Source organism: Cavia porcellus, unplaced genomic scaffold, assembly GCF_034190915.1.
Source record: "Cavia porcellus strain 051 isolate PalLab524CR breed Dunkin Hartley unplaced genomic scaffold, mCavPor4.1 scaffold_6, whole genome shotgun sequence".
Classification (NCBI taxonomy): domain Eukaryota; kingdom Metazoa; phylum Chordata; class Mammalia; order Rodentia; family Caviidae; genus Cavia; species Cavia porcellus.
The window spans coordinates 105767664-105794790 of record NW_026947489.1 but is presented as its reverse complement, the minus strand read 5'-3'; the positions used below and the strand labels follow the sequence as shown (position 1 = coordinate 105794790).

At 41.7% G+C, this 27127-nt stretch overlaps 1 protein-coding gene across 1 annotated transcript; it reads left to right on the top strand.

Moving 5' to 3' along the window:
* The first annotated feature begins 1483 nt into the window (after positions 1-1483).
* Positions 1484-26393, top strand: LOC134476601 (endogenous retrovirus group K member 7 Gag polyprotein-like). The gene is made up of 2 exons (XM_063252030.1): positions 1484-1616; positions 22277-26393. Exon 2 carries the CDS (start codon positions 22495-22497, stop codon positions 24169-24171), a length of 1677 nt encoding a protein of 558 aa, XP_063108100.1. The 5' UTR covers positions 1484-1616; positions 22277-22494; the 3' UTR covers positions 24172-26393.
* Positions 26394-27127: the final 734 nt, after the last annotated feature.

The following is a 27127-nucleotide window of genomic DNA, read 5'->3' as shown; positions in this document are numbered from 1 at the left end:
ATGGGGGCGCTTTCGGAAAGGAGGGACGAGGGCAGGGAGCAAAGCGGCTGCGGCCCTAGCTGCTCCGGGGCCTGGCAGCAGCTGGCGCCGGGGGGCCGCGGCGGAGAGGCACCTCCCCCCGCAGGCCCGCCCCGCCGCCGCCCCCGCCGCCGCAGCCCCCTCCGCCACAGCGGGGCTGCTTGCAAGAGGTGCAGGCGGGGACCCCGGCCCCCTTCCGCTTGCACACTTATCTCAGGGCCCGCAGGGGGCTCGGCGGGCGGCCCCCAGAAGAGCTGCAAGGCGGCGGGCGGCCCCAGGAAGCGCAAGGACCCCACGTTGGCCAGGAAGAGGCTCCAGCCCTGCCGCTCCCAGGCGGCAGCCGCGGCCAGCCCCAGCTCTCTGCAGCAGGAAGCAGGCGACGAAGCGGAGCCGCGGCGGCAGCGGCAGCGGCGGCGGCGCAGTCCTCGGCGGCCAGGGCCGCGTAGCGTCTCGCCAGGTGCTGAGAGGCGGCGGCGTAGGCCCCGTCCCGCGGCGGCGGCGAGAGCGGCGGCTCCTCCTCTGGGCCGGCGGGGGCGGGCGCGCCGGGGCTGTGCACGATGAAGCAGAGCATGCAAGGCCCGCGGAAGAAGCAGTCCCGGCTCCGGGGCGCCGCCGGCTAGGGGGGCACCTTGGCGGGCGTCTGGCGGGGCAGCCTGACGAGAGGGGACGCCAGCTGCAACAGCGAGGCCCCTTCTGGCTCGAGCGGTTACGCGGCTCCTTGGAGAGAAGGCGGCCCCTATAGAAGGCCCCGCGGAGGGGGATGGGAGGGGGGAGGGAGGAGGAGGGTCTCGGGGTCGCCCGCCCTGCCCTGCGCACACGCGGGCACACGCGACGGTGGGGGCGGGCGGCGGGCGCCCCACCGGGTCTACATGCTTTGCCCCGGGAAGCCCGGAGAACGGTGGGCCGAGCTTTGGAAACACGAGGGAGGAAGCCAGTGAGTCTGTGGGCTTGGCGACCAGTCCGGACCCGGCTCGCCGCCTCAGTCAGCGTCGCGGCGGAGGCTACGGCGAGTCCTGCTCGGACCATTTTAACTGCGGCTCCGCCGCCGGCGCGCGTGCCCGAGACACGGCTGGGAGCCGCAGGAGCGCGCGGCCGGTCCCGGAGGGGGCGTGGACGCGGGCGGCGGCGGCTCCCGGGGCAGAACCCCAGCTAGCGCTGTTGGCTGGGCGGTGACCCGCGAGGGTGCGGCACTCGGGGGCGCGACGCGCGCCCCACCTTCGCGTCGCCCGAGGGTTCTCCGGCCGCTGCGCGCGCCCAGCTTCTGTAGCGGGAGGAGACCCTTCCCAGCCAGCTGCGTGACATCCCTTTCCACAGCCGCGCTGACGTCCTGAGGTGTCAATTCAACCACTGCCATTGGCCGGGAGCCGGTGGGCTCTTCCCCTCAGGGTCCCCGCAGCTCTGCACCGACTCGGAGCGCAAACCGGCCCTGCTGTGGAAGGGCCTCGAGTGTCCTAAGAGGAGCGGCAGATGCCCTGCCTTTGGGTGACGGTGCCTGTCCACCCCTCGTCACGGGAAGCCAGTTGGTGGTGCGGTGCTGCTGTGTACCCCCACTTGTTGCGTGCTGTCGCGTTTGCACAACTTTATTGGAAGATGAACAGGTAAGAAAATATCTATATGCGGCACGGAGACGGTTTCCCAACCCAGTGAGACACAGGCTACAAGCTTTCACAGACTGCCTTCTGCACCTGGGAATTGTGTCTGTCCTTTCCCCCAGACTTGGCTTGATGGCCCAAAAGAGAAGGAGGAGAGAGTCTTGATGGTTTGAGCTCCGATGAAGCTATAGAGATAGGGTAGGAACCAGGGCCCGCCTGGTGTGGAGAAATTAGCTTTCAGAATGGACCTATGAGGGGAGCCTGGGATATTGACAGGAACCTGTCGCTGTCTTAGTCTGTCTTGTACTGCTATAACCATACCACAAAGGATAAATTATAAACCGTTTTGGGGGCTGGGCAGTCTTGAGTATATTTATAACTGCATGAGAGGAACTAGAAAGCATTCAAGAGCCCCCCCCCCAAATCGGTTTTCATTTTTTTAAATCAAGAACTCACTCCTAAGGTAGCAGTATTTATCCGTGAGGGTAGAGTGTTCAAGACCTTGCTTGCCTTTCTTGAAGGTGCCAGCACTTAATAATGTTAAAATGACAAATTTCACCATGAATTTTGGAGGGGCTTATCAAATCATAGCAAGCCTTGATAACAGGTAGCACAAGGGGAAGAAAAGGTGAAATAGATTGCTTTAGTTGGGTTGTCTTCTTCATTGTCCCTGGAGGGGAACCAGAAAGGATAAAGGATGGAGACAGTTATCTGGATGTTTCTGGTGGGGAAGTGAAAGAGTTCCTGTTCCTTTCTCATATTTTCTACCTGCCATCAGGTGGAGTCTAGTTACATGCAGAAGGATGGCAGGTGTTTTTAAATGCTAAGGATAACCTGAGAGAGCTGATGTTGTGAAATATTCAAGGTTAGATTCAGCTGAGAGACTGCTTTATCAGCAAGACAATTTCCCTACCACCATGGCCAGCCTCATACAGCCTTCACCCAAAGATGCCGTGAAACCTTTCCTGTAATGGCCTTTATCTGATCTTGTGTGTGTGTGTGTGTGTGTGTGTGTGTGTGTGTGTGTGTGTGTGGTTTTTATCAGTACCAGGGATTGAACTCAGGACTGCCTGCTTGCAAGGGAGGCGCTTATGCTGCTGAGCTAAACCCCCAGCCCCCCCCCTTTTTTTGGCCTTTATCTAATCTTAAGTATGTCCTATTCAGGAAATCCCCCTTTCTGAGCTTAATCATAATGAAATAGAATTCCAAGAAATTTAGAGGCAAAAAATTTGTCGAAGCATTTCACACACATTCACTATCAAATGTGCTGCCAAACTACATTTACTTATAGGTATCTCCACAACTTTCCTCCCTCCGACTGTGTAAAAAGCTCTTACAAACCCCCAGATTTCCATTGGTGAGTGGCAGAGTTTGCTTAAGACCTTATAACAGATCTGTTGTCATCTCTTCTAGGCTCCGTTTTGATCAATTCTAAACAGTTTATTACTTGATGCCAAAATTATGTGCTTCTCAGCTTCACATAAGTCAAACATGTATCTCTACACTGTGACCTAGCAATCCCACATCTGGTATATATCCAAGAGAAACAAAAGCATATATCCTCAAAAATACTTGTACAGAAATGCTCATAGAAACTTTATATAGTCACCAAAAAGCTGCACACATCCTAGGTGTCCATCAGTGGGAAAGTAGGTTAAAAAAAATTAGTGTATTCATCCTGTGAAATACTACTTAAAGAAAAAAAATAACATGAATGAATCTCAGAAATGTGTGCTGAATCCTTAGCCTTAAAGTTCGAATCCTGGAATCTACTTGATTTTTACAAGGTTTGTATATGATTCTTGTACAGGCTGCCTTTCCATGCAGACTCATCAGAAGTATACATGCAATTACTCTGGAACTAATTGTCAGAGTCAAGTGAGGTAAATGACTGACACTTTTGATGTGGTTTTTCTTACTCCCAGTTCCTGAACTATTCTGATATATGTTATCACCATCTCCCTAGCACTCCTCAGAAAAATTACAAACCTTGAGGTTTAGGACGTACCTGAATTCACTGATCCCTCTTAACTGTTTTTATTTTCTCTGTAGTTTATTATTACATGGTGTATGTGTTTGGTTGTTTGTACTAGACTGAACTCCATAAGGATAGGGATTTTTTTCAATTTCAGGAAAATAATCTGGCAGCCATAAAGATGAAATGGATTAGGAAAAGGTTCATAGCAGAAAGACTAAAAAAGAAGCAATGAAGAGGTTTTAGAAGCATAAATTGTGGCATACTGAGGATAATGAGCAGGGATGGGATTAAATAACATTTTTGGAATGTGGGCTTTTCAGGATTTAGTGAATTATTTATAAATGGATAGAGAAGAGAGTGATGTACAAAGGAAGTAAGGAATCTGTATGGCTATTTCTGTGCTCCTGGGAGACAGGAAACTGCAAGTAGCTGTAGGAACCAAGAATAACCCCAATCTGATAGCAAGAAAACAGGCCCTCTGTTGTACATACTATAATTCTTAATTCTACCAACAAACCCATGAGCTTAGGAGAAAGCTAGCGCTACAGAAGGGATGCCGTGATTTCAGTCTCGTGATACTTGAATTGAGAAGCTAGCTGAGTACATAATAGGGCTTCATGCTTACAGAACTATGAGAGAATAAACATAGAGGTTTTTATTTTTCTATAATTTATTTTCACAGGAATAGAAAATATTCAAACAGCCCTATGAAAACCAAGATTTGATATAATTCTAATAGGAGCAAACAGTTATCCATAACTCCAAAGATTAACTCAAGCTTAGAAAAGGAAACAGCTAATCAGAACTTAATATAGATGGTTTCCCCACGTTTATATAAATTAATGGGATAATTAAAGCAGAGGTGTTGTTTATTACTTGACTCATTTAACTTTCTTCCTTTCCGTTTTTCTTCTTTAAATGAAATTGATGCAGCATAAAAATGTTCTGCAGTCTCTATTTCCTCAATTCTATGCCCAGCTATATCTTATAATTTTATTCTCATTTTCAATAGTGTCTAGAGAAAAGCAAAATTGCTGTATATAGGGCTAACCAATTTCATAGTTTTTCCTCCTAAGTTTAATAACTTCTGGGTTTCTTACATAATTTTAAAATGGCTACATACGTAATAACCCAGGACCAGATATTAAAACTTTTTATTAGTGATTACAAAGTGGCCAAGCACTTTGACAACTTGTGGTTATAATTAAGAGACGTCTATGCTCCAGACTTGCTTACTCTGCCCAAGTCTGATGCATGATAAATCGCTGCTTCCTAATTCATTCCTATGTCTGAAAATAATTCTAATCAGGAAGTACTGAACAACCCATTTAAGTTACAGTGTATGTATACTCACTCGGGGAGCAAATGGGGAACAAAAGATGGGTGGCAGGGTTGGTAATGTGAAGGTCATCTGGTCTCTGCCTGTGACTCAGCTCTGATCCTGTATGTTAACAGTGCTGGAGTTACTCCTGGATTACAGAACTTTTTCCTCATTTATCAAGTGATGAGTCTTTCATCTTTATTAGTACCTAGAGAATGGTTGTTACATTAGGTATACAAAGGAAAAAGAGAACTGTTTATTCCTTAGTTATTTTTCCTCACAAAACTAGAGTCACACCCACGTGTGAAAGCAGTGGAAGAAGTGACCTCAGAATCCGTTCTCTGTAAACTATAAATTCCCCTAGCTGTCTGGAAAGACACTTTATTGTGATATCACCAGTGTTGAGTAGCCTTGGTTTTCAGTTCTGTTCTACCTTTTTTTCACTGATACATTATTAGATGTTTCTCATTTTTAATTCAGTTTGTTCTGTGTTACTCAGCCACCCTTAACAGTATGTTACATACAATAGATCAAGCTCACTTGGGATCCATTGTTACCCACTAACTATACATTAAGACCTGGGGTTTTAAAGCATAACTATGGATAATTCAATTGTTAAAGTAGATGGATATGCCGTCCCCTTAAATTTGTTCAGCAATATCTGTTACTGAACTGCGTCTTCTATCCCCAGTTGAAAATTGAGAATGAGAAAGATAGGAATGGGAAGGTCTTTTCCTCCCTTCTGGGGAACTTATTTTGAAAGGGTAAAAATCATTGTTGTGGCTAATATATTGTTTTTTTATAACTTCTTTTCCTTTCACAGCTGCCTTATATCTTCATTTCAATCATGTTTGGAAGTGTGTGTATTAAAGAAGAGTATGGGGAATCAGGCTTTCTTCCAGTTCTTTTGCCAATAATTTTCTCTGAAGTCAATATATTTCCTCCTATCATCTTCAACATTTTTTAAAAAGCAGAATACATTTATTGAGAAAAAGCTTCTGTCTCAGAGACAGAAGGGGTCCCCAGTGGATTGTGCCCCCTCCCACCCTGGCTTTTTTTTTTTTTTTTTTTTTTTTGGTACCAGGGATCCAACTCACAACCTTCTGTTTGCAGGTAGCCACTGTGCCAATGAACTATATCCCCAGCCAACACTTTTAAAAATTGTCATTAACATTAATGAATTTTTGTTGTTTTTGTTTTTGTTGTTGTTGTTTGTTTGTTTGTTTGTGTTTGAGACAGGATCTTGCCATGCAGTTCAGGCTGGCCTTGAACTTACCCCCAAATTGGCCTTGAACTGACAAGGATCCTCCTGTCTCAGCCTCCCAAGTGCTCAGGTTACAAGAGTGAACCAACTTGTAAACACCTGACTAACATTAAAGAATTTTATTTTTTAAATTTAATTTTAAAGGGAATAAAACAGCAGCTAAACGAATCAAAACAGTGATAAGACAGCAGGAAATCTATAATACTTAATATATTACCTATTATTGTTCTCTAAATAGTTGCTCAGCTTTAGGCTTGCAAAGTCAAACAACACAGTTCCTGCAAATCAGCTGGTTGCTCATAGTGGAAGGAGGAGGGAGGGGTCTGTTCTCTCCCCAGCCCCTGCAGTGGCTAGCTGCAGGTGGGGCTTAACTTCCTTGTTCTCCCTGATCTGCTCTTCCAATGGGCTCACAGAGTGGGGCTTAGCTTCCTTCCTCCATTATTGAATTCTAATACATGTTACTGCACTGCAAATCAAAGGTGTCCACTGTTGGTTTACTGATTGGTAACAAGACTGTAGGTAGTGGCAACTCCTGTTTTCATGGTCTATGGGTCTAAAGGAACATTATTTCTAAAATAACATCATTATATCCCATGTCAGCTATAAAAAGATCTATAGTATTCTTCCTATCACCTATACTGCAGGTTCTTATAAATAAAAAAGGAGGAAAAAAAACTTACTTTGACGTTATTAAGGGACTAAAGTATGTTGGGAACCACTGAAAAAAATTGTGGGGTACTTAAATCATTGAAAAGGAACAAGGGTCTATAAAGAATGCAAAAGAAAATTTGTTGTTTCTAAAAGAATTGAATTGTAGGGACATTAATCCTAAAAGCTGCTTTAAGTTGTATTGCCTATTCGATCCTTTTTCATGTATTTTTTTTTTTTTTTAGACAATCAGCCTTCTGTCGCCCCTGAAATGTCTCTTTTCTTGTCTTTATATTTCTGGCATTTGGTCATAGTTAAGGATTTTTCAGTGGTGGCTTCATCTAGTGTGTGACATTGGAATTGATTCATGGTGCAGTGCTATCTCAATGGCACTAGGATTTAAGATGTCAGTGCTACCTGCCCTAAGTAGCCTGGGTAAGATAAAAGGGCAGAAATACACTGCTAACCTCTCTTGTTAATATCTTCTGCTTGCCATGAATTGGTTCTCCTCTGCATTGCTCCTCTGTGGAGCCACCCCACCTTGGAGCCAGCCAGTTATGGGCTGAAATTTCCACAAACTGCACTAAATAAAACTTCCTTCTTTAACATTGTCAAGTAATTTATGTGAACAACTAGTGAAAAGTAACTAAGACACGGCACAATATAACTTTCTGAGTGTATAAGAGATTTTTTTTTTTTATTTCTAGCTCGCTAGCTCAGTGACAATACTTTCCTAGTATGCAGAAGACTCCAGGACCAAGCCTCAGTCCAAAAAACCATTTTGTTTTTATCTTCATTGAGTGTGTGTATAAAAACTCGTGGATTTTGAATTATATAAATTAAACCTTAATAATCCTGACCTGAAAGATATGTAACATATGACAGTAGTTTTTATCTAACCTAGACTTTTCAAACTCTCAATGACATGGGAAAAGTAAAGTAGGGTGTCTCAACTACATCTAAGGAAACTGCAGAAATTACACAGCCAAAGGAAATGAATGAGCTTGAAATGCACTGTGGTCTGAAATACTTCAAGAAAACAACTAATAAAATAGTGTTTGTACCTTTGGGAATATTTCTGTGTGAACTAAATGGTTGAATGTGGACTAATGTTACATAATTAGGGTGAATTTTGGAACATTAAATGGATGGTATGCTTACGCAGAACAATATCTTATTAGGAGATGCATACTGAAATATTTAAAACAAAAATTTTTTTAGAACTTAATTTCAAATGATATTTGAAACAATTTACAGGGCTGCCATGGTGGCCCATGCCTGTAATCTCAGCTCTAGGGAGATTGAGGCAAGAGGATCCTTGCAAGTTCAAGGGCTGCAACCTGGGCTACAAAGTGAGCTCGAGGCAAGGCTGAACTGCATAGCAAGACTCTTGTCTCAAAAGGAGAAAAACAAACTTGCAGAAGAAACATCATTTCTGAAGTAGTTGGAGAATTTGTAAGCACACATTAACATTCTCTGGACAATTTTTTAAAAATTTAGTTTAATGCTTTGATTTGAAAAAAATCAGGCGGCAGGTCCAAGGCGCACGCCAGCGGCAGGCTACAGGTCGCGGCATGCGCTGGCGACAGGCGGCTGGGCCCCAGCGCACGTGGGCGACAGGGGGCAGTCTTCCAGCCTGCACTGGTGACAGGTGGCAGGCAGCTGGCGCGCACCGACCACGACAAAGTAGGCTGACGGCACGCGCTGGCGACAGGCCGCATGCTGCGGGTGCACGCTGGCGACAGCCCGGCTGGATGCCAGCGCGTGCCAGCGATAGTCCGCAGGCCGACGGCATGTGCGGTGACGGGCCGCAGACCGCCGGTGGGTGCTGGCGACAGACTGCATGCCTCCTGGTTCACTGGCTTGCATTGGCGACAGTGGCAGGGCGGCCGAGCGAGGCACCGACAGAATGAGGGCCGCCGGGCCGCTGCAGCGAGTCGCGAAGGCTTCCGGCACGTGTAGGCAACAGGCCTTGGGCGGTGGGGCGGGCAGAGACAGCAGGCAGGCCGCAGGTCTGTCGGCAGAGCAAGCCTGTGTCGTGTTGCTGTCGCCGCCACTCACTCCTGTGGCCAGCCGCCTGTGGCCGGCACGCGCCACCTCATGCTTATGAATCGTCTCCACTGCAATATACTAAGACTATAAGAAAAGGAACACATTTATGGGATAAATAATATATGACATACCTAGGTTTATTACATGATTTCATTATGTAATTGCTTCTGATTAATAATGGGAAAATCCCCACTATTACGCTCATTTACTAGAATGAATACAATTTAGATTATTTAAATATTGCAAAATATGCATATATTACAAATTATAGAATAATAAATAATCTAAAACATTTAATATAATATGTTACAACTCAATTGATTAAACATTACATTATTTATTTAAGAAAAATCCAAACATACATGCAAGTAAATGTGCATGTGTATAATCTTTTGGCATAATAATTTCAAAAAAGGAAAAAGAAAAATATATTATGGAAAAAATATTGTTTTCAATAAATATGTTTTCTCACATTGCTTGAAAGGCGAGAGCACTGAAAATCTGCTCACATCAATTGTCATGTATATAATATACCGTCATTCACTGTACTCGGCATGGTGCACCAAAGATCTCTTGAACTTACTCCTGATTCTTTTTAAAAACATTTTAAATCACCAATTGTCAGTACCAGGGCTGGGGTCAGCAGGAGGGGCGTCACCACCAGGGGGGCGTCAGCACCAGGTGGGGGTCAGCACGGGGTAGGGGGGCGGAGGGGGGTGAGTCAGCGGGAGGGGGGGTGTGAGTCAGCCCTGTGAAGGTGAGAAGCAGGAGGTGGTCATCACCAAGAGGGAATCAGCAACAGGTGGGGAGTCAGGGGGGGGCGGGGGAGCACCAGGGATGCGTCAGCACTGGGGAGGTTCAGCACTGGGGCGGGGGAGGGGGGAATCAGCATCATGAAGTCGAGAAGCAGGAGGGCGGTCACCTGGAAGTGGGTCACCAGGAAGGGGGTCAGCAACAGGGGGGGTTAGTACCAGGTGGAGGGTCAGCAGGACAGGGGTCAGAACCAGGGGGAGAGTACACTGGGAAGGCATTCAGCTCATGCCTTGTGGCACACCAAAGCTCCCTGGCTTCTTGGTGTCTCTGGTTGGGACCCTACCATGTTCTGCAAAAAGTACTGAAGTGCACAACTTGGTGTATTTTGCTATGCAAGCCTTCAGTTCACAGTACTCAACACATGGCGGCTCCCAGTTATCTGGATGTCACTGTATGGGGCCCAAGCAGGACCTGAATGATCTACGTATTTGGAAATTGCTTTTTCACTCATGTCATGGTGTCTTCTGATGAATGAATGTTGCGAATTGTAATTAGATTACTATGCTACATTAGTCTGTTGATATTTTAATTAGTGTTATTTTGTATCTTGATTAAAAGTCCTTCCCGACTTCCAGATCATGAAAATATACTCCTATATTACCTTCTAGCGGTTTTATAGATTGCCTAAATATTTTTATGTAGTTATTACTGTTCTGATAAAGCTCTCTGGACACCTGAGCCAAACTCTAAGGCAAGAGTTATACTGAGGGAAAAATATTTTTTTCAAATCAAAGCATTAAACCTTTATTATATATCAAATTTATGGAAATGTCTATTTTGCTCTATGTTAATGCTACACTATTTTATTAATTGTAATTATCTGCATTATTGATTTTTTCAAGTATTCAGAATTCAGTTCATTAAAGTCTCAAAATGATTAAAATTATTTTGTTAGTGTCTTATTCGGACTTGGATTAGTGCTAAATTGAATTGATAAATTAATTTGTAGAAATAAGCATAATTTGAATAGGACTATTTCTTTGGGGAATGTGATATGTTTCTACATTTACTCAAATTCACTTTTGTATGTCCCTTAGTAATATACTTTCCAAGACATTTTTCATTCTTTATATCTAGTTAATTGAGTGTTTATGTTACTGTAATTGACTTTTTTCTATTATGTCTTTGAGTTGGTAATTCCAAGTATGTATGTATAAATGTAATGTTTATTGTATAATTATTTTATTACAAGCCAGTTTAATGAATTTGGTTTTTGAATGTTTTGTTTTGTTTTTTTTCTTTTTCAGGCAGGGTTTCACTATGCAATTCAGGCTGGCCTTGAACTTACTTTGTAGCTAGACTTGAACTTGCAGGGATCCTCCTGCCTCTTGCCTCAGCCTCTGGAGTACTGGGATAGGCATGCACCACCATGTTGAGCTTGGCTCTTAGTTTGAATGAAACTACTTAGGCAGCAAATCATCTAGCTTCAGTTAAATGATTATCTAATTTAATTCTTTTCCAATATAAGTAAATTTTCTTTATGTATGTATCTTATTTGTATAAAATTACCAAAACAATATCAAGTAATAGCAACGAAGCACCAAAATTAGAATGTACCTGAAATTTTTAAAAGTTAATAATTCTGTATTGAGATGATAGCTCAATGGTGGAGTGCTTGCCTAGCAAGGTCCTGGGTTCAATCCCAGCCAACAATAATAATAACTCTGGTGCTTCCTAAATTGAATATGATTTTGGATGTTTGAGATATTTTTATGTTACATTTCTGTTTTCTTTATTTTGAAAACCAACTGTGGGAATTGGATACAATGTTATGGTGAGATTGGCACTTACCATATTGTATTACTTTAATATGAAACTCCAATCTTTTTTAATTATTTAGGTTTTTATGTTCATATTTGTTACTTAAACTGGTTTGTAGTTTTAAGTAGTTTTTCACTTAAAAATAAGATTTCTTGTTTTGATTTATAGGCTGGAGGAGTTTTTATCCTTTTTCAAACATTAATCATTGTTAAAAGAAAAACGAAAAAACAGCCTTCTAAGCAATCCAAGTAAACTAAATCTCTCCTGAGGAAAGTCGCATTTTATTTATTTATTTATTTATTTATTTATTTATTTAGTCTTTTTTGAGGCAGGGGTTTCACTATATGGTGCAGGCTGGACTTGAACTCACCTTGTAGCCCAGGCTGGCCTTGAACTCACAGCAAACCTTCTACCTCAGCCTCCCGAGTACTGGGATTGCAGGCGTATGCCACTATGCCCAGTGAAATGTATATTTTCATATAGCTAGTGGCACATGAACACATTTTAAAGACTGACAAAAAGTAGAGGACATAAATATAATGAGTTAATGGCATTCATATTTAAAAGATTTCTAGAAATTAATAAAATCTAATAGAAATATGAATTTAAAGCAAAACATAAAATCATTAGCAAAAACATGAAAATTTGTTAACCTTTACTGTTTGTGAGTATATTAGTTGGTTTTCTGATACCAGGAAAAAAACAAATCTGAGACTAGGAAGTACATGAAATAAAGGAGATTTTAGCTCACAGGTTTGGAAGCTGAAAGACCATGATGTGGTGTCCATTATTTAGCCTCCAGCAAGGGCTCCTTTGGCTTCCTCACAGCATAGGAGAAAATCAGAAAAAGAAATGAGCACATAAAAAAAAGAACAAAGAAAAAAACTAGGCACGTGATGTGATAACAGCCTTGTCTCCCAAGAGCTAACTCATTTTGTGAGAGGAGCATTAATCCCTTCAGAGACAGCACGTACACGACCTAATTACTTTGCATATGAATCTCTGGAGAACACAGAAAAAATAGCATTGAGGAAAATGCACATTACCACAATAATGGAATTCTGTTTTCACCCAATACATTGCCAAATTTAAAAGATTCATATAATTAAATGTTCCTGAGCATGTGGAAACTGATACACCTTGATAAGTAATAATTTCCTATTAAATAATTAATATTTACTTAACATTTTCTTTTTTTTTTTTTTATCGGTACCAGGGATTGAACTCATGACCGCCTGCTTGCAAGGCAGGTGCTTATGCCACTAAGTTAAATCCCCAGCCCCAATAGTTAATATTTAATAATTAACTATTAAAGTTAAAAATGTTATCTTTTTCTCCAGAATCTATCCAGAGATAGTAGCAAAAGATACAAATTATATAAATGCAATGTACCCCTGAAACATTTTTTTGTTTTGCTTTTGCTATAGCAATAAATTGAAACAGTAAATGAATATTAGTTGGAGAATGATTGAATAAATCATGAACCACAAAAACTGAACAACCTTTAAAATAAAAGAAGTCAATCTTACATTCTGACTACAGATACTTCTAGAAAATAGTTATGCATGAAAGAAAATTGTAGACAAATATGTCACGCTACTAGGTTTTTAAATGGGTAATACATACATAATTATGTATAAACTCTGGAAAATAGGATGTTTATATCCTTAACGGCAATTTGCACTGATAAATGAGGCAGAGGAACAGAAACCAGGAGAAATTCATTCTCAGTGAAAAATTCATTTAGTATGCTGTATGTAATATTTTATATTACTTCAAAATGCTACAAGGCTTTTGAATGATCTTTACTTTGGCAGAAGACTGAATGCAGGTGTTAAGAAGCTCATCAAAAGCCTATTATTTTTGGAGCCTTAGTCTCATATCTATACAATGAAACTAAAATTCTTTCCAAAAGACGTTTGACTCTTTTTATAATTAAATCCTCCTTAAGTAAATGAAAACCTACTACATTTTCACAATAGTGAACTTTTACATTTCAAGGCAAATGAAGAATTATAAACCTTTTCAGCAATGGCATCACTGGAAAAGTATGAGTAATCCATGTACCCATATAGGCAGCTTCCAGTACAGAAACAGCATGTGATTATTAATTGGGATACATCATCTTGACTTAAGTAAGAACCTCCTAGTGGATTAGTAAAGCTCTGGGTATGTCTGTGGGTGGTTGACAGGCAGGCCATGAACTGAAGCTTATAACCTGAACAGAATAAAAAGAAAAAGAAGGAAATCGTCCATTTTCTTTGGGGAAGTGCTGTTCTTTACCACTGCCTTTGGACACTGGTTTCCAGTTACTGCTGGCTTCTAACACAGATTCAAGTCTTCTAACAGACTCACACTGGTGACTGCCGCAAGTTTTGAGGCATTTGACCTTGACTGCTACTGGAACTCTGACTCTCCACTCTGCAGATAGCCAGTATGAATTCTTTGGTCTCTGATCTGGCAGAGCCATTAGGATTCTTCAGATTCTGATGCTGTAAGCCTACCTCTTAAATATCTTGTATGATCATACATATGTTTTATATCAAATCTGTTCCTCTAGAGAACATTAATATACCAAGTGATTAAAAAGTCATTTGCAAGTTGCTACTAAACTTGGTGGTGATTAGGAAATAGGAGAACAATTTGCTTCTATTTGAAAAAGCTGAGGAAATATTACTAACTTTTTTATATAATCTCTGAATTTGCTTGAAACATATAACATGTTTTCCCATAGCAACACTGTTAAACATGTCTGTAAATTCTGAAACCAAACTGGAAAAGTTTGTTCAACTCAAGCGTGACTAAGCTATAGTACTAATAGTAAATTTGTTAAATATAAATATTGAATAAGATTGAGTAAATGGATACATCAATAGAAAGGGACAGAAAGTTCACTGGATTGTGTGCTCTGGGAGGAGAGAACTGGTCTTATTCATGGTTGTATCCCCAACACCCTGCCAAATGGCTAGTTCTCGGTAAACATTGAATGAATTATTAAAGAGCTATCCTCATTGGGTATGGAAATAGACTTCTACAATAATTTATGCATGTTTTAACCCACTATGAAAGCACAACCCTTTCAAAAAGATACAATTATTTTGTAAAGTAAAAGATGTATAAAGAATATACTGATAGGAGAAAGGATAGGTAGCTAATCCAAGGAAATTCCAAAGACAAGGTAGAAACAGAGTCACTCAGGAGTGTGAAATGAACTTAATAGATGCAAAATGGTTGAACTCCATAGGGAAATAATCAATTGTGTCTTCACCAGCAAAAGTAATTGGCATTACTAGGTGTTTACTTCAACTAAATAAAGTAGTAAAATAGCTCAAAAGCAACAAAAGGAACTAATAATAAGGTACAGTGATTTAAACAACACCTAGCATTTCATGGAAAAACAATACTTTTTTTGTAATCTCAAAGTTTTTTATAATTTTTCCTAATTTCCTGTCCTTGTGATGATAACTTCAAAGGTTGTGCTTCTTTAAGCACAAAAAGGCTAGCTGTATAACTTTCTTTCTGATTATTTACATTAGTGAAGCAAGGGCATGAATCAAATTGCAGCCTGTTTACTCAAAGTCTGGTTTTTGTATCTCCTCAAAGCTAAGAATAGGCTTTGCATTTTAATAGTTAAAAACATGAAAAGTTGAATAATTTTCTTGCTTTTTTTTTTTTTTTATCGATACCCGGGATTGAACTCACGATCGCCTGCTTGCAAGGCAGGTGCTTATGCCGCTGAGCTAAATCCCCAGCCCCAAGTTGAATAATTTTCAACACATGAAAATAATATGAAGTTCACACTTCAGTCTCATTGAATGTTTATTAGGCACTGCCACATTTATTTATTTACGTAGTTTGTGGCTGCTTCCTTTCTACAATGGAAAAGTCACAGAGATAGTATGGTTTACAAAACAAGGCCACGACTAGAGTGAAACTCTTATAAACCTATCATAAATTTAAAAAATTATAAGTCAAAAGTGCATTTAATACACCTAACCTACTGAATATCGTAGCTTATCCAATCTGTCTTCCTTAAACATGTGTAGAGCACATGCACAACCTACAATGGGACAAAATAATTTAACACAATGCCTATTTTATAATAAAGTCTTAGATGGCTCATATAACCTATTGATCAAAATTGAAAACACAGATTTTGAAAACCTATCAGAATCACAGCAGACTTCTCATCACAAACAATAAAGTCAAGAAGAGCATGGAGTGAAGTATTCCAGATCCTAAAGCAAAATGATTTCCAACCTAGACTGATATATCCTGCAAAACTATCATTTAAAATAGATGGTGAAATACGATACTTCCATGACAAAGAACAGCTGAAGAACTTCATGAACACCAAACCAACCCTGCAAAAAATATTGAAAGACAGTTTAGATACACAAAGGAAAAAACCACTAAGCAAAGCAAATAATTAAACAGAATAGAAAGATAAAGATGCAACAGCAGAGAGATAAGAATCCTACAATTAAACAACATTTAACAGTAATAACCATTAATGTAAATGGTCTCAATGCACCAATCAAAAGAAACAGACTAGCAGAATGGATCAAGAAACAAAATCCAACCATATGCTGTTTACAGGAAACCCATCTAACCCAGAAGGATACTCACAGACTGAAAGTCAAAGGATGGAAAACAATTCTTCATGCAGCAGGAATCCAAAAAAAGGCAGGAGTAGCCATTCTGTTTTCAGACAACGTGAACTTTAAACCAACAATGACCATAAAGGACAAAGAAGGTCACTACATACTCGTAAGGGGAAAACTCCAAGAGGAAGAGATAACTATCTTAAATATATACGCACCAAACTCCAGAGCGCCCAGTTATATAAAACAATTATTAACAGAAATGAAAACTCAAATTATCAGTAACACAATTGTAACGGGAGACCTTAATACGCCATTGACACCAAGGGACAGATCGACCAGACAGAAAATGAGTAAAGAAATAACAGAACTGAATCATACCTGTGAACAAATGGGTTTGATAGACATATACAGAATGTTCCACCCAACAACATCAGAATACACATTCTTCTCAGCAGTACATGGATCATTTTCTAAAATAGACCATATATTAGCTCATAGAACATATTTAAACAAGTGCAAAAGAGCTGAAATCATCCCTTGCATGTTATCGGATCACAGCGCTCTGAAATTAGAAATTAATGATAAAAGATACTGCAAAAATCCCACAAACACATGGAAACTGAATAACACACTCTTGAGTAATCAGTGGGTCACAGAAGAAATTAAAGAAGAAATCAAACAATACCTAAAAGAAAATGAAAATGCAGATACAACTTACCGGAATCTGTGGGATACAATGAAAGCCGTTCTGAGAGGAAAATTTATTGCACTGAGTTCCCACATCAGGAAAACAGAACGAATACAAATAAATAACTTGATGCTACACCTCAAACAGCTAGAAAAGGAAGAGCAAGTCAAGCCCAAAGCCAAAAGAAGAGAGGAAATTATAAAAATCAGAGCAGAAATCAATGCAATAGAGACTAAGAAAACAATCCAAAGGATCAACAAATCAAAGAGTTGGTTCTTTGAAAGAATAAATAAAATCGATAAGCCCCTAGCCAACCTTATTAAAAAAAAGGGAAGAAAAAGCTCAAATTCATGCAATAAGAAATGAAAAAGGAGAAGTGACTACAGACCCAATAGAAATACAGAAGATCATCAACACCTATTTCGAAAACCTCTACTCTCAAAAGTTTGATAACACAGAAGAAATAGACAGTTTCTTAGAAGCATATGAAGTGCCAAAGCTAGATCAAGAGGATGTAAAACTGTTGAATAACCCAATCTCGGTTACTGAAATTGAAAATGTAATTAAGTCCTTACCCACCAAGAAGAGCCCAGGCCCAGATGGATTCACTGCAGAATTCTACAAGAAATACAAAGAAGACCTAATGCCGACACTCCTCAAACTATTCAATGAAATTGAAAGGGAAGCAATCCTGCCTAAGTCATTCCTGGAAGCAAATATCACTCTAGTACCAAAACCTGAGTAAGACCCAACTAAAAAAGAGAACTATAGACCGATCTCCCTAATGAACACAGATGCAAAAATCCTCAATAAAATATTGGCAAATAGGATCCAGCAAATCATCAAGAAGATTATACACCATGACCAAGTGGGATTCATCCCAGGAATGCAAGGATGGTTCAATATACGCAAATCAATAAATGTAATTCACCATAACAATAAAGCCAAAAATAAGAATCACATGATCATTTCTATAGATGCAGAAAAAGCCTTCGATAAGGTCCAACATTTATTCATGATAAAAACTCTACAGAAAATTGGAATAGATGGTCTTTACCTCAATATAATAAAGGCCATTTATGACAAACCAACAGCCAGCATCATACTAAATGGCCAAAAATTGAAAGCCTTTACTTTAAAATCAGGCACAAGACAAGGATGTCCTTTATCACCACTCCTATTTAATATAGTACTGGAAGTACTAGCCAGAGCAATTAGGCAAGAAAGAGAAATAAAAGGGGTAAAGATAGGAAAAGAAGAAGTTAAGTTGTCATTGTTTGCAGATGACATGATACTCTACATAGAAGACCCCCTAAGCTCCATTGAAAGACTCTTAGATACAATAAATAAATTCAGGAATGTGGCTGGATACAAAATCAATACTCAGAAATCAATAGCATTCCTATACACAAACAACAAAACCACAGAGAGGGAAATAAGGGAAACTGGACTATTCACATTAGCAAGCAAAAAAATGAAATATTTAGGAATTACTCTTACGAAAGAACTGAAAGACTTATATAGTGAAAACTATATTACACTGAAAAAGGAAATTGAAGATGATCTCAGAAAATGGAAAGACATCCCTTGCTCATGGATAGGAAGAACAAACATTGTGAAGATGGCCATTCTCCCAAAACTCTTATACAGATTCAATGCAATCCCAATAGAAATACCATCAACATACCTTATAGATCTAGAGAAATCACTCCTAAATTTCATCTGGAACCAGAAGAGACCTAGAATCGCAAAAGCAATTCTAAGCAGCAAAGACAAAGCAGGAGGCATCACAATCCCTGACTTGAAATTATACTACAAAGCAACAGTAGTAAAATCAACATGGTATTGGAATCAAAACAGAGCTGAAGATCAATGGAATAGATTAGAAGATACAACCACAACTACAAACACACTCAACCACCTTATCTTCGATAAAGGAGCCAAGCAGGTTCACTGGAAGAACGACAGTCTCTTTAATAAGTGGTGCTGGAAAAACTGGCTCTCCATTTGCCAAAAACTAAAGCTAGACCCATGTCTATCACCATGTACTAAATTAAAATCTAAATGGGTCAAAGATCTGAATATTAAAACAGAAACGCTAAATCTATTGGAAGACAAATTGGGTAGAAACCTTGGAGACATAGGAGTAGGTAGAGAATTCATGAATAGGACTCAAACTGCACGGGAAATACTTCCCAGAATCAATAACTGGGACCACTTCTTATTAAAAAGTTTTTGCATGTCAAAAGAAATCTCCAGCATAGTGAAAAGAAAACCCACAAACTGGGAAAAGATTTTAGTGAACTCTCTCTCAGACAAGGGACTCTTGTCTAAAACATATAAAGAATTAAAAAAACTCAGACCTTCAAAATTCAAAGATCCAATCCAAAAATGGGCATCTGAGATGAATACGCAATTCTCAGATGAAGAAATGCAAATGGCAAATAAATACATGAAAAAATGCTCATCATCATTGGTCATTAGAGAAATGCAAATTAAAACCACACTGAGATACCATCTCACTCCTGAAAGAATGGCCAGGATCAAGAAAACCAACAACAACAAATGCTGGAGAGGCTGTGGGGAAAAAGGAACTCTCCTGCACTGTTGGTGGGAGTGTAGACTGGTACAGCCTTTGTGGAGATCTGTCTGGAGGTTTCTCAAAAAGTTGGGATTGGAAATCCCATTTATTCCAGCTATTCCACTTCTAGGCATATTCCCAGAAGAACTGAAAGCATCATACCACAGGGATATATGTGCACCTATGTTTATAGCAGCACAATTTGTAATCGCCAGATCTTGGAAACAACCCAAGTGTCCATCAACTGAGGAATGGATAAAAAAGTTGTGGTATTTCTATACAATGGAGTATTATTCAGCTATAAAGAAGGATCGCATTGAGATATTTATCAATAAATGGGCGCAGCTTGAGACCATACTCATAAGTGAAATAAATCAATCTCGCATGTATGAATACCGAATAGTTTCCCTAATGTAAGTAATGATTCAAATATATAAAAATATGAGATAATCATGATTCCCCATTATGTGGCCTGGAAGCCTTATAAAATTTTCACTTATTAATTAGAAAGGCTTTACTCTGGGCTTTTTGATATGGAAATATTTGAAGCTATAGTATATGAAGTTTTATCCAAATATTTTAAGGAAAAAGACAGACACTATGGTAACTACTATTCTTTAAAAAAAATTATTTAGCTATTTCTTATGTTTATTTTAATTAAGGGAAAAACTTAAAAAATTAGGATATATAGTAGTAACTCTTTTTGATCTCCTATTAACTTGTTTTGAAGTCCTGTAATACTCCCAAGATCTTGTTTTGACTGATTAGACTCTGTTCCATTCTGTGCGATAGTAGCAAGTTTGAAGGTATAGGCAACTAATTTGAAGGCAATAAGATTCACAAAGATGCCCATTCTGGTTTGACTATTGTCTCCTTTGGAAGTCCTGTAATGTTCACAATGTCTAAGTTTTATTGGTCTTGTTCTCCACTGTTTTGTCCGGCTTTATAATATCTAATGAGATGGACAATTCCTTTTAAGGAAACAAGAGACAATGTTGATAACCATTGTTGATGACCTTGTACTCTGTTCTACATCATGTGCTATGTCTATCCTTGGTTTGGACTTACAGCTTTGTTTTGCCATATTTGACTTTATTCTCTCCCCCCCCCAAGAGAGTAATGAGAACTGAGGAGTAATAAAATCCAAAATGTATAAATTTTGTTATAAAAAAGAGAGGGAGGGGAAAAAAAAGAGCTCTAACGGATATAACAACAAGTGTGTTTAGGGATGTTAAATAGCTGACTATATTAATGTTTTTGGATCATTGAACACAGCTGTTTGCAGTCTCTCCGTTTGAATGTCTACTTTGTATTCTTTGATACTGTGATTTGAGCAACTATTTCCAAGATGATATTATGTAATCTATTAACAGGTGATTTCTTACTGTTATGTTTTTTTTTTGTAGTTATGTATTATGTGTAACCTTACACTGCTTTGTTTTGTTTTGTGTTTTTCTCTTTTTCCTCTTAAATTAAAAAAAAAAAAAAGAAAACACAGATTTTACTAAATGTGTGTTGTATTCACAAGTGGAAAAAATCATAAATGAATCATCACACACGGGACCATCTGTATATTTTAAAACCATAAGAAGATAAGAAGAAAATTAGTTAAACAGACAAGATCAGTATTACTGATTATTTTCCTTGATAGAGATAGAGCTCAGAACATGCTAACCTAAAATGTAGCCCCTTAGAATACTGTATATTTTAATCTGAAGGAATTTGGGAAAAAGGCAGAAACAGCAGGCCACTCCAATCTTCTCCAGACCCTTTGTCCCAAAAGTAGATCATAAGACTTTGTACAAGAAGTGCCCTTTGTATGTAGAAGAAACAGGCATCCTCAACTTGAAAGGCACACACCAAGAATCTGAACAAAAACACTTTGCTAGACTTCCTCTAATTTATTGTCAAGAGGTCGGTCATTGTCTTTGTCCTACCCTGTCTCTATGAATGTCCACTATTCATCAAACCTGTTATCATAAAACAACTCAAGAATTACTGTCTTTGAGCCTTTATTATGATACCTTCCCTGTGAATACATTTACTGCTTTTCTCTTGTTAATCAAAAAAAAACATACATTAAATAAATTTAATGTTTTTCTCTTGTTAATCTGTCATTCTTCATAGGGCCTCAGCCATGAACCTAGAAAGAGTAAAAGGAAAAATATTTTTCCTCCTCTATAGCCTAAGGCTCATAATTGGCTTGGCATGAAACAACTGTATCTCGTGCGCTTCACTTTGGTCCTGGCCCTGTTGCAAAGCTTAAAATATTAGCTTCTTTCAGAAAAGTTTAGGAAGAGAGATAAAAAAAAACCATATATGCTTCCTTGGCTTTGTTTTTCAAACTTGAGCACTAAGTGGTAGCATCATAAAATAAACTTCTGTTTGGTTCTATCTCAAAACCTCTATCCTTGTATGGAATTTCTCATTTATAATGTGTATTGTTTTCCTTAAATTATTGATTTGTTTTTCTATAGCCTCTTGGAATTTGTTGGGAGCCGCGTCTGTAATAGCTCGCCTTGCGCGGCGGACGTGCGGCCTGTGGTAAAGAGCAAAGCCTGAGGTAGATTACCCCTCCCATCGAATATGTTAGTTTCCTGCTTACCGCGTAAACAACCCGCTCAACAATATAGTCTGCCTGGCAACTGATGATGTTAGCCAATCAGCTTGCCTTGCTTACTTTAACATGATTGGACACTGTACCCGTATATATACCGGTGCCACCCCTGGGCGGAAGTAGAAGCCAGGTAGAAGCCCGGAAGTAGAAGCCCAAAAGGAGCCGCGGAGAGCGGACCGGTAGAGGCTTTGGGGCAGACTGAAGCACAAAAGGAGCCGCGGGGAGCGGACCAGAGGAGGCTTCAGCTGGGAGAACCCAGGGCAGGCTGTACGGAGAAGGAAAATAAAAAGAAAAGGTTGTCCACTACCAGACTTTGTCGTGTGTCCTTCCTGCCAGCCGGGAGCGGACATCGACATTTGGTGGCCCGTACGGGGACTGATCACCCCCGAGACGTGAAAGTGGACAACGCTCCAGTACAGAGCTGCGAGACAGGTGAGTTGGGGATAAGCCTGGGCTCTGGGTGGCGCGCACCTACAGGGCTTTTAGACTCCCCTCAGGCTCACGCGTAAGTGGCGGATTCCTTGGGCCTCACGTGGTGAGTAACATATTAAAAAATGGGAAACATGCTAGGTAGCAACACTAAGAGCGAGGGTGGTTGTGGAGAAAGCTCTCAAGAGCTTACAAAAGTACGCAGGGTATCTGAGCAGGCCCAGTCAGGGAGCTCCCGAGAGGGGTCCGTCAAGGGGAACAAGGATGCTAAGGAGGAGGACGGGGCTCTAGCCTCGGAGTCGTCTGACTCCGAGGACGAGGGAAAGTTGAATGGCAAGGAGGCCAAAGAGACCAGCTGTCAGGAGCCTAAGTCGCTCAATAAGGAGTCGCAGGGTTCTTTTCCAGCGTCGCGCCGCGAATTGCGCTCTGCTCAACCTGGTCTGCGGAGGAGTAGAGAGCTCCTGAGCGCTCCCCGGTGCGAGAGGGAGGCGATCCCTCGCCACGAGGCGGCCGCCTGGGAGCTCTCTCCCCTTTCGCCAGAACAGGAAGTGATGCACGGGCCCCCATTTTCCGCCCAATCACGGCCGCCGTCTTATGCTCCGCCGCCGGCGGGTCAGTATTTTTACAGGCGGCTTTGGCAGGAGGGACGCTTGTCTCATGAGGTACATCCACCTGGGATAGATAGTGGCCCCTACGAGATATTTCCTGTACAAGTAGCTATGGGCCAGGGACGCAATGCATGGGAGCCTTTTGAGATAAAGCAGATTAGAGAACTTAAAAATACAGTTACAACCTTTGGGCCGACTGCGCCTTACACCATTGCCATGCTGGAGAATCTGTCTTCTGGGCCCCTCACCCCCGCGGACTGGATTCAGCTGGCAAAGGCGTGTCTGCCCTCGGGCAGTTACCTGGATTGGCGAGCCTGGTACGCAGAGTTCTCTGCAGAGCAGGCTGAGAGAAACGCCAATCGGGGAAACCGGGGGTGGAACAAGGAAATGCTTATGGGAGAAGGTCGGCACGCTGATGATCAGACCCAGTTCCCCGGCGCTGTCTATGAACAAATCAATGCCATAGGGCTCCGCGCCTGGAAGCAAGTAAGTGGTGCCGGAACAGCCTCCTTGTGTCTTTCAAAAATAATTCAGGGTACCACAGAGCCATTTGTTGACTTTGTGGCCCGAATGCAAGATGCTGCCGATAAGATATTTTCTGATCCGGGAGTGGCTCGACCGCTGGTAAGGCAGCTGATTTTTGAGCAATGTACAAAGGAGTGCAAGGCAGCGATAGCTCCTCATAAGAACAAGGACCTCAACGCCTGGATTAGGATATGCAGAGAGATAGGGGGGCCGCTCTCCAACTCGGGAGTGGCTGCTCTCCTGGCCGCGGCTGTACAGCAGAGGGGACCTCGCGGGTTAGAAGGGGAATGTAAGGCTAAAGGGTGTTTTGCCTGCGGGGAGCCAGGACACATTAAACGTCACTGCCCAAACAATGCAGATGCTAGGCCTCGTCCTAGGAATGAAAAACCATATGTTTGTGGGCGATGCAAGAAGGGATCACACAAAGCTGAGGAGTGTAGGTCGGTCTTTGATGCTCAGGGCAACCGTATTTGTGGACAAGATGCTACAGAGCCAAAAAACGGCCAGAGGGGGCCCCCTTCACAGGCGGGCCCCCGCCCCAGAGACAGGACAGCTCAGGATGGCAGCCTTCAACAAGGGCCACCCCTGGGTCAGCAGGTGTGGACCTCAGTGTCGCCTCCAGACTTATATGGGTGTTCATCTTGTCATTTGTCACTCAGCACCCTATAATTTTTCCAAAGGTTACTGCCTCTGAGCCATTAGTCCCAGCAACTACAATATACACAGATGGCTCCAAAACGGGGATAGGCGCCTATGTGATCCTAGGCAAGCCCCCGGTTACCATACAATTTGAACCAGATCAGCCTCAGGTGGTGGAACTGCAGATCGTTAAAATGATTCTTGAACGGTTCTCAAAAGCCATTAACATTGTCTCCGATTCTAAGTATGTGGTCAATGCTATGCAAATGCTTGAGACTGCCGGTTTAATTAGATCCACTTCCACAGTGGCTGGGCTGTTCCTGTCTATCCAGACATTGCTTCAGAACAGACACCATAAGGTCTTCACCACCCACATAAGAGCACATACATCCCTGCCAGGGCCTATGGCACAGGGGAATGCGGCTGCTGACACTGCCACTCGCCCGTTATAGATTTTTACCTTACTAACACCAATCGAGCGAGCCCGTGCCTTCCATGATAAGTTTCATGTCAATGCCAGGACACTAACAAACCATTTCCATGTTTCTAGAGCAGATGCACGAGATATCGTGCGACTATGTGACTCCTGTGCCACATACAAACCTGCCATACCGATGGGAGTAAACCCTCGAGGTTTGATCCCTGGTGATGTTTGGCAGATGGACATCACACATATACAGGAGTTTGGGACTCTTAAATATGTTCATGTTTCCACAGACACCTGTTCTCACGTCATATTTGCAACAGCAGAAACAGGTAAAAAAGTGTCTAATGTGATCAATCATTGCCTGGCAGCTTGGGCCGCATGGGGCAAACCAAAAATATTAAAAACTGATAATGGACCAGCCTATATAGGCAAAGCCTTCAATGAGTTCTGCAAAATGATAGAGGTTCAATTAAAACATGGTATCCCATACAATCCCCAAGGTCAAGGAATCATTGAGAGGGCTCATAAAAGCCTCAAAGAAATTTTACAAAAACAAAAAGGGGGAGTAGGCCAAGGCCTGGCCCCAAAGGCACGATTATCCATGGCACTATTCACACACAATTTTTTAAATTTAAATAATGATAATTGCTCCCCAGCCGTGGAGCACTACAACCCTTCCCCCAACCATAAAGGGTGGGTGAAGTGGAAAGATGTCCTGACAGGACAATGGATGGGCCCGGATCCAGTGGTCAGCTGGAACCGAGGCGCGGTTTGTGTTTTCCCACAGGAACCGGGACGAGAACCACTGTGGATACCGGAGAGACTGACACGGGCAACAAAGCCCTCGACTGAAGATCAGACCTGACCTACCGGAGATCCATCACAGACCAACCAACAAGATAAATAGAAATAGCGGTAGCCCAAAATGGACAAGAAGATCCTCAGGCATATGCATGGCTTGCTCAATTGGCCCACGACCGAGTCTAGATATGGCGGGCATCCCTCATTCTCCTCCATAAGGTGACAATACACAGCAGGGTAGGTGAGTCAATGACGGGTAAGAGCGTGCCTCTCCAGCACGACTCGACCTAAGCCAGGCCCTACCCCATCCTGCACGTAAGCCGCTGGACTGTTAGATGCTGCCCAGGTCTAAATTTCTCTCCGAGGGGATTTCTTTACGGAGAGGAAATGAGTGCAAGCTTGTGTACATCCAGGTTCCGTCCAGTTTGTGCCTGGCCCTAGAAAAAGGACGAGGGCCTCAGGGCCTTGGCAGACCATGGCATGGCCAACCAGGGTCTAAGCCAAGGACCTACGGTGGGCCTACACATAGGGCATAAGCCTCTGCACCCAGTCCAGGAAGGGCTACGATGCGCACATTCATAAAAAATAAAATAGGGGGAGATGTTGGGAGCCGCGTCTGTGATAGCTCGCCTTGCGCGGCGGACGTGCAGCCTGTGGTAAAGAGCAAAGCCTGAGGTAGATTACCCCTCCCATCGAATATGTTAGTTTCCTGCTTACCGCGTAAACAACCCGCTCAACAATATAGTCTGCCTGGCAACTGATGATGTTAGCCAATCAGCTTGCCTTGCTTACTTTAACATGATTGGACACTGTACCCGTATATATACCGGTGCCACCCCTGGGCGGAAGTAGAAGCCAGGTAGAAGCCCGGAAGTAGAAGCCCAAAAGGAGCCGCGGAGAGCGGACCGGTAGAGGCTTTGGGGCAGACTGAAGCACAAAAGGAGCCGCGGGGAGCGGACCAGAGGAGGCTTCAGCTGGGAGAACCCAGGGCAGGCTGTACGGAGAAGGAAAATAAAAAGAAAAGGTTGTCCACTACCAGACTTTGTCGTGTGTCCTTCCTGCCGGCCGGGAGCGGACATCGACAGGAATTCATTGGTATTTTTTGTTTGTTTGTTTGTGCAGGGTCTTCTTATGTAATCCAGACTGTCCTTGAGCTATGTACATCAGATTGAACTCATGACAATCCTGCTTCAGCCTCCCAATTGCTGGAATTATAGGCATGTTCCACCAGCCCCAGTTATCATTGGTATTTTTAGAAACCATTCTTTTGAATTCTTTATCTGATATTTCATATGACTTAATACGCTGGAGTCATTTGCTATGGAATTGTGAACTTTTGGAGTCATAATTTGCCTTTTTATTTTGTTGTGTTTATGTGTTGTAATTAGCATAGTGTTGTTTGGAGATATCTTCTATCTTGATGTGAGGTTGTTTTTAGGAAACAGCTTGTTTTTGATGATGTGTTCTTAGATATTCAGTTATTGTGAATTGTTGAGTGTATTTCCAAGTGGATTTCATAGAATAGTTTCCCTTGTTGCTTATTTGGTGGTGATTAGTATATTCTGATGCAGGACACACTTTGTTGGAACCTGAGGATCCTGCTTTCTATGTATAAGTGTGAGTGAGGTCTTTCTCTTGGACCTGGAAATTATAGTTACTAGAGTATATATGCCATGCCCTCTGCAATTACTACTCTAATCTTGTCAATAATGTGCATTCCAAAAGGATGTAGGACTGATATTTGCTGACTCCTCTCAT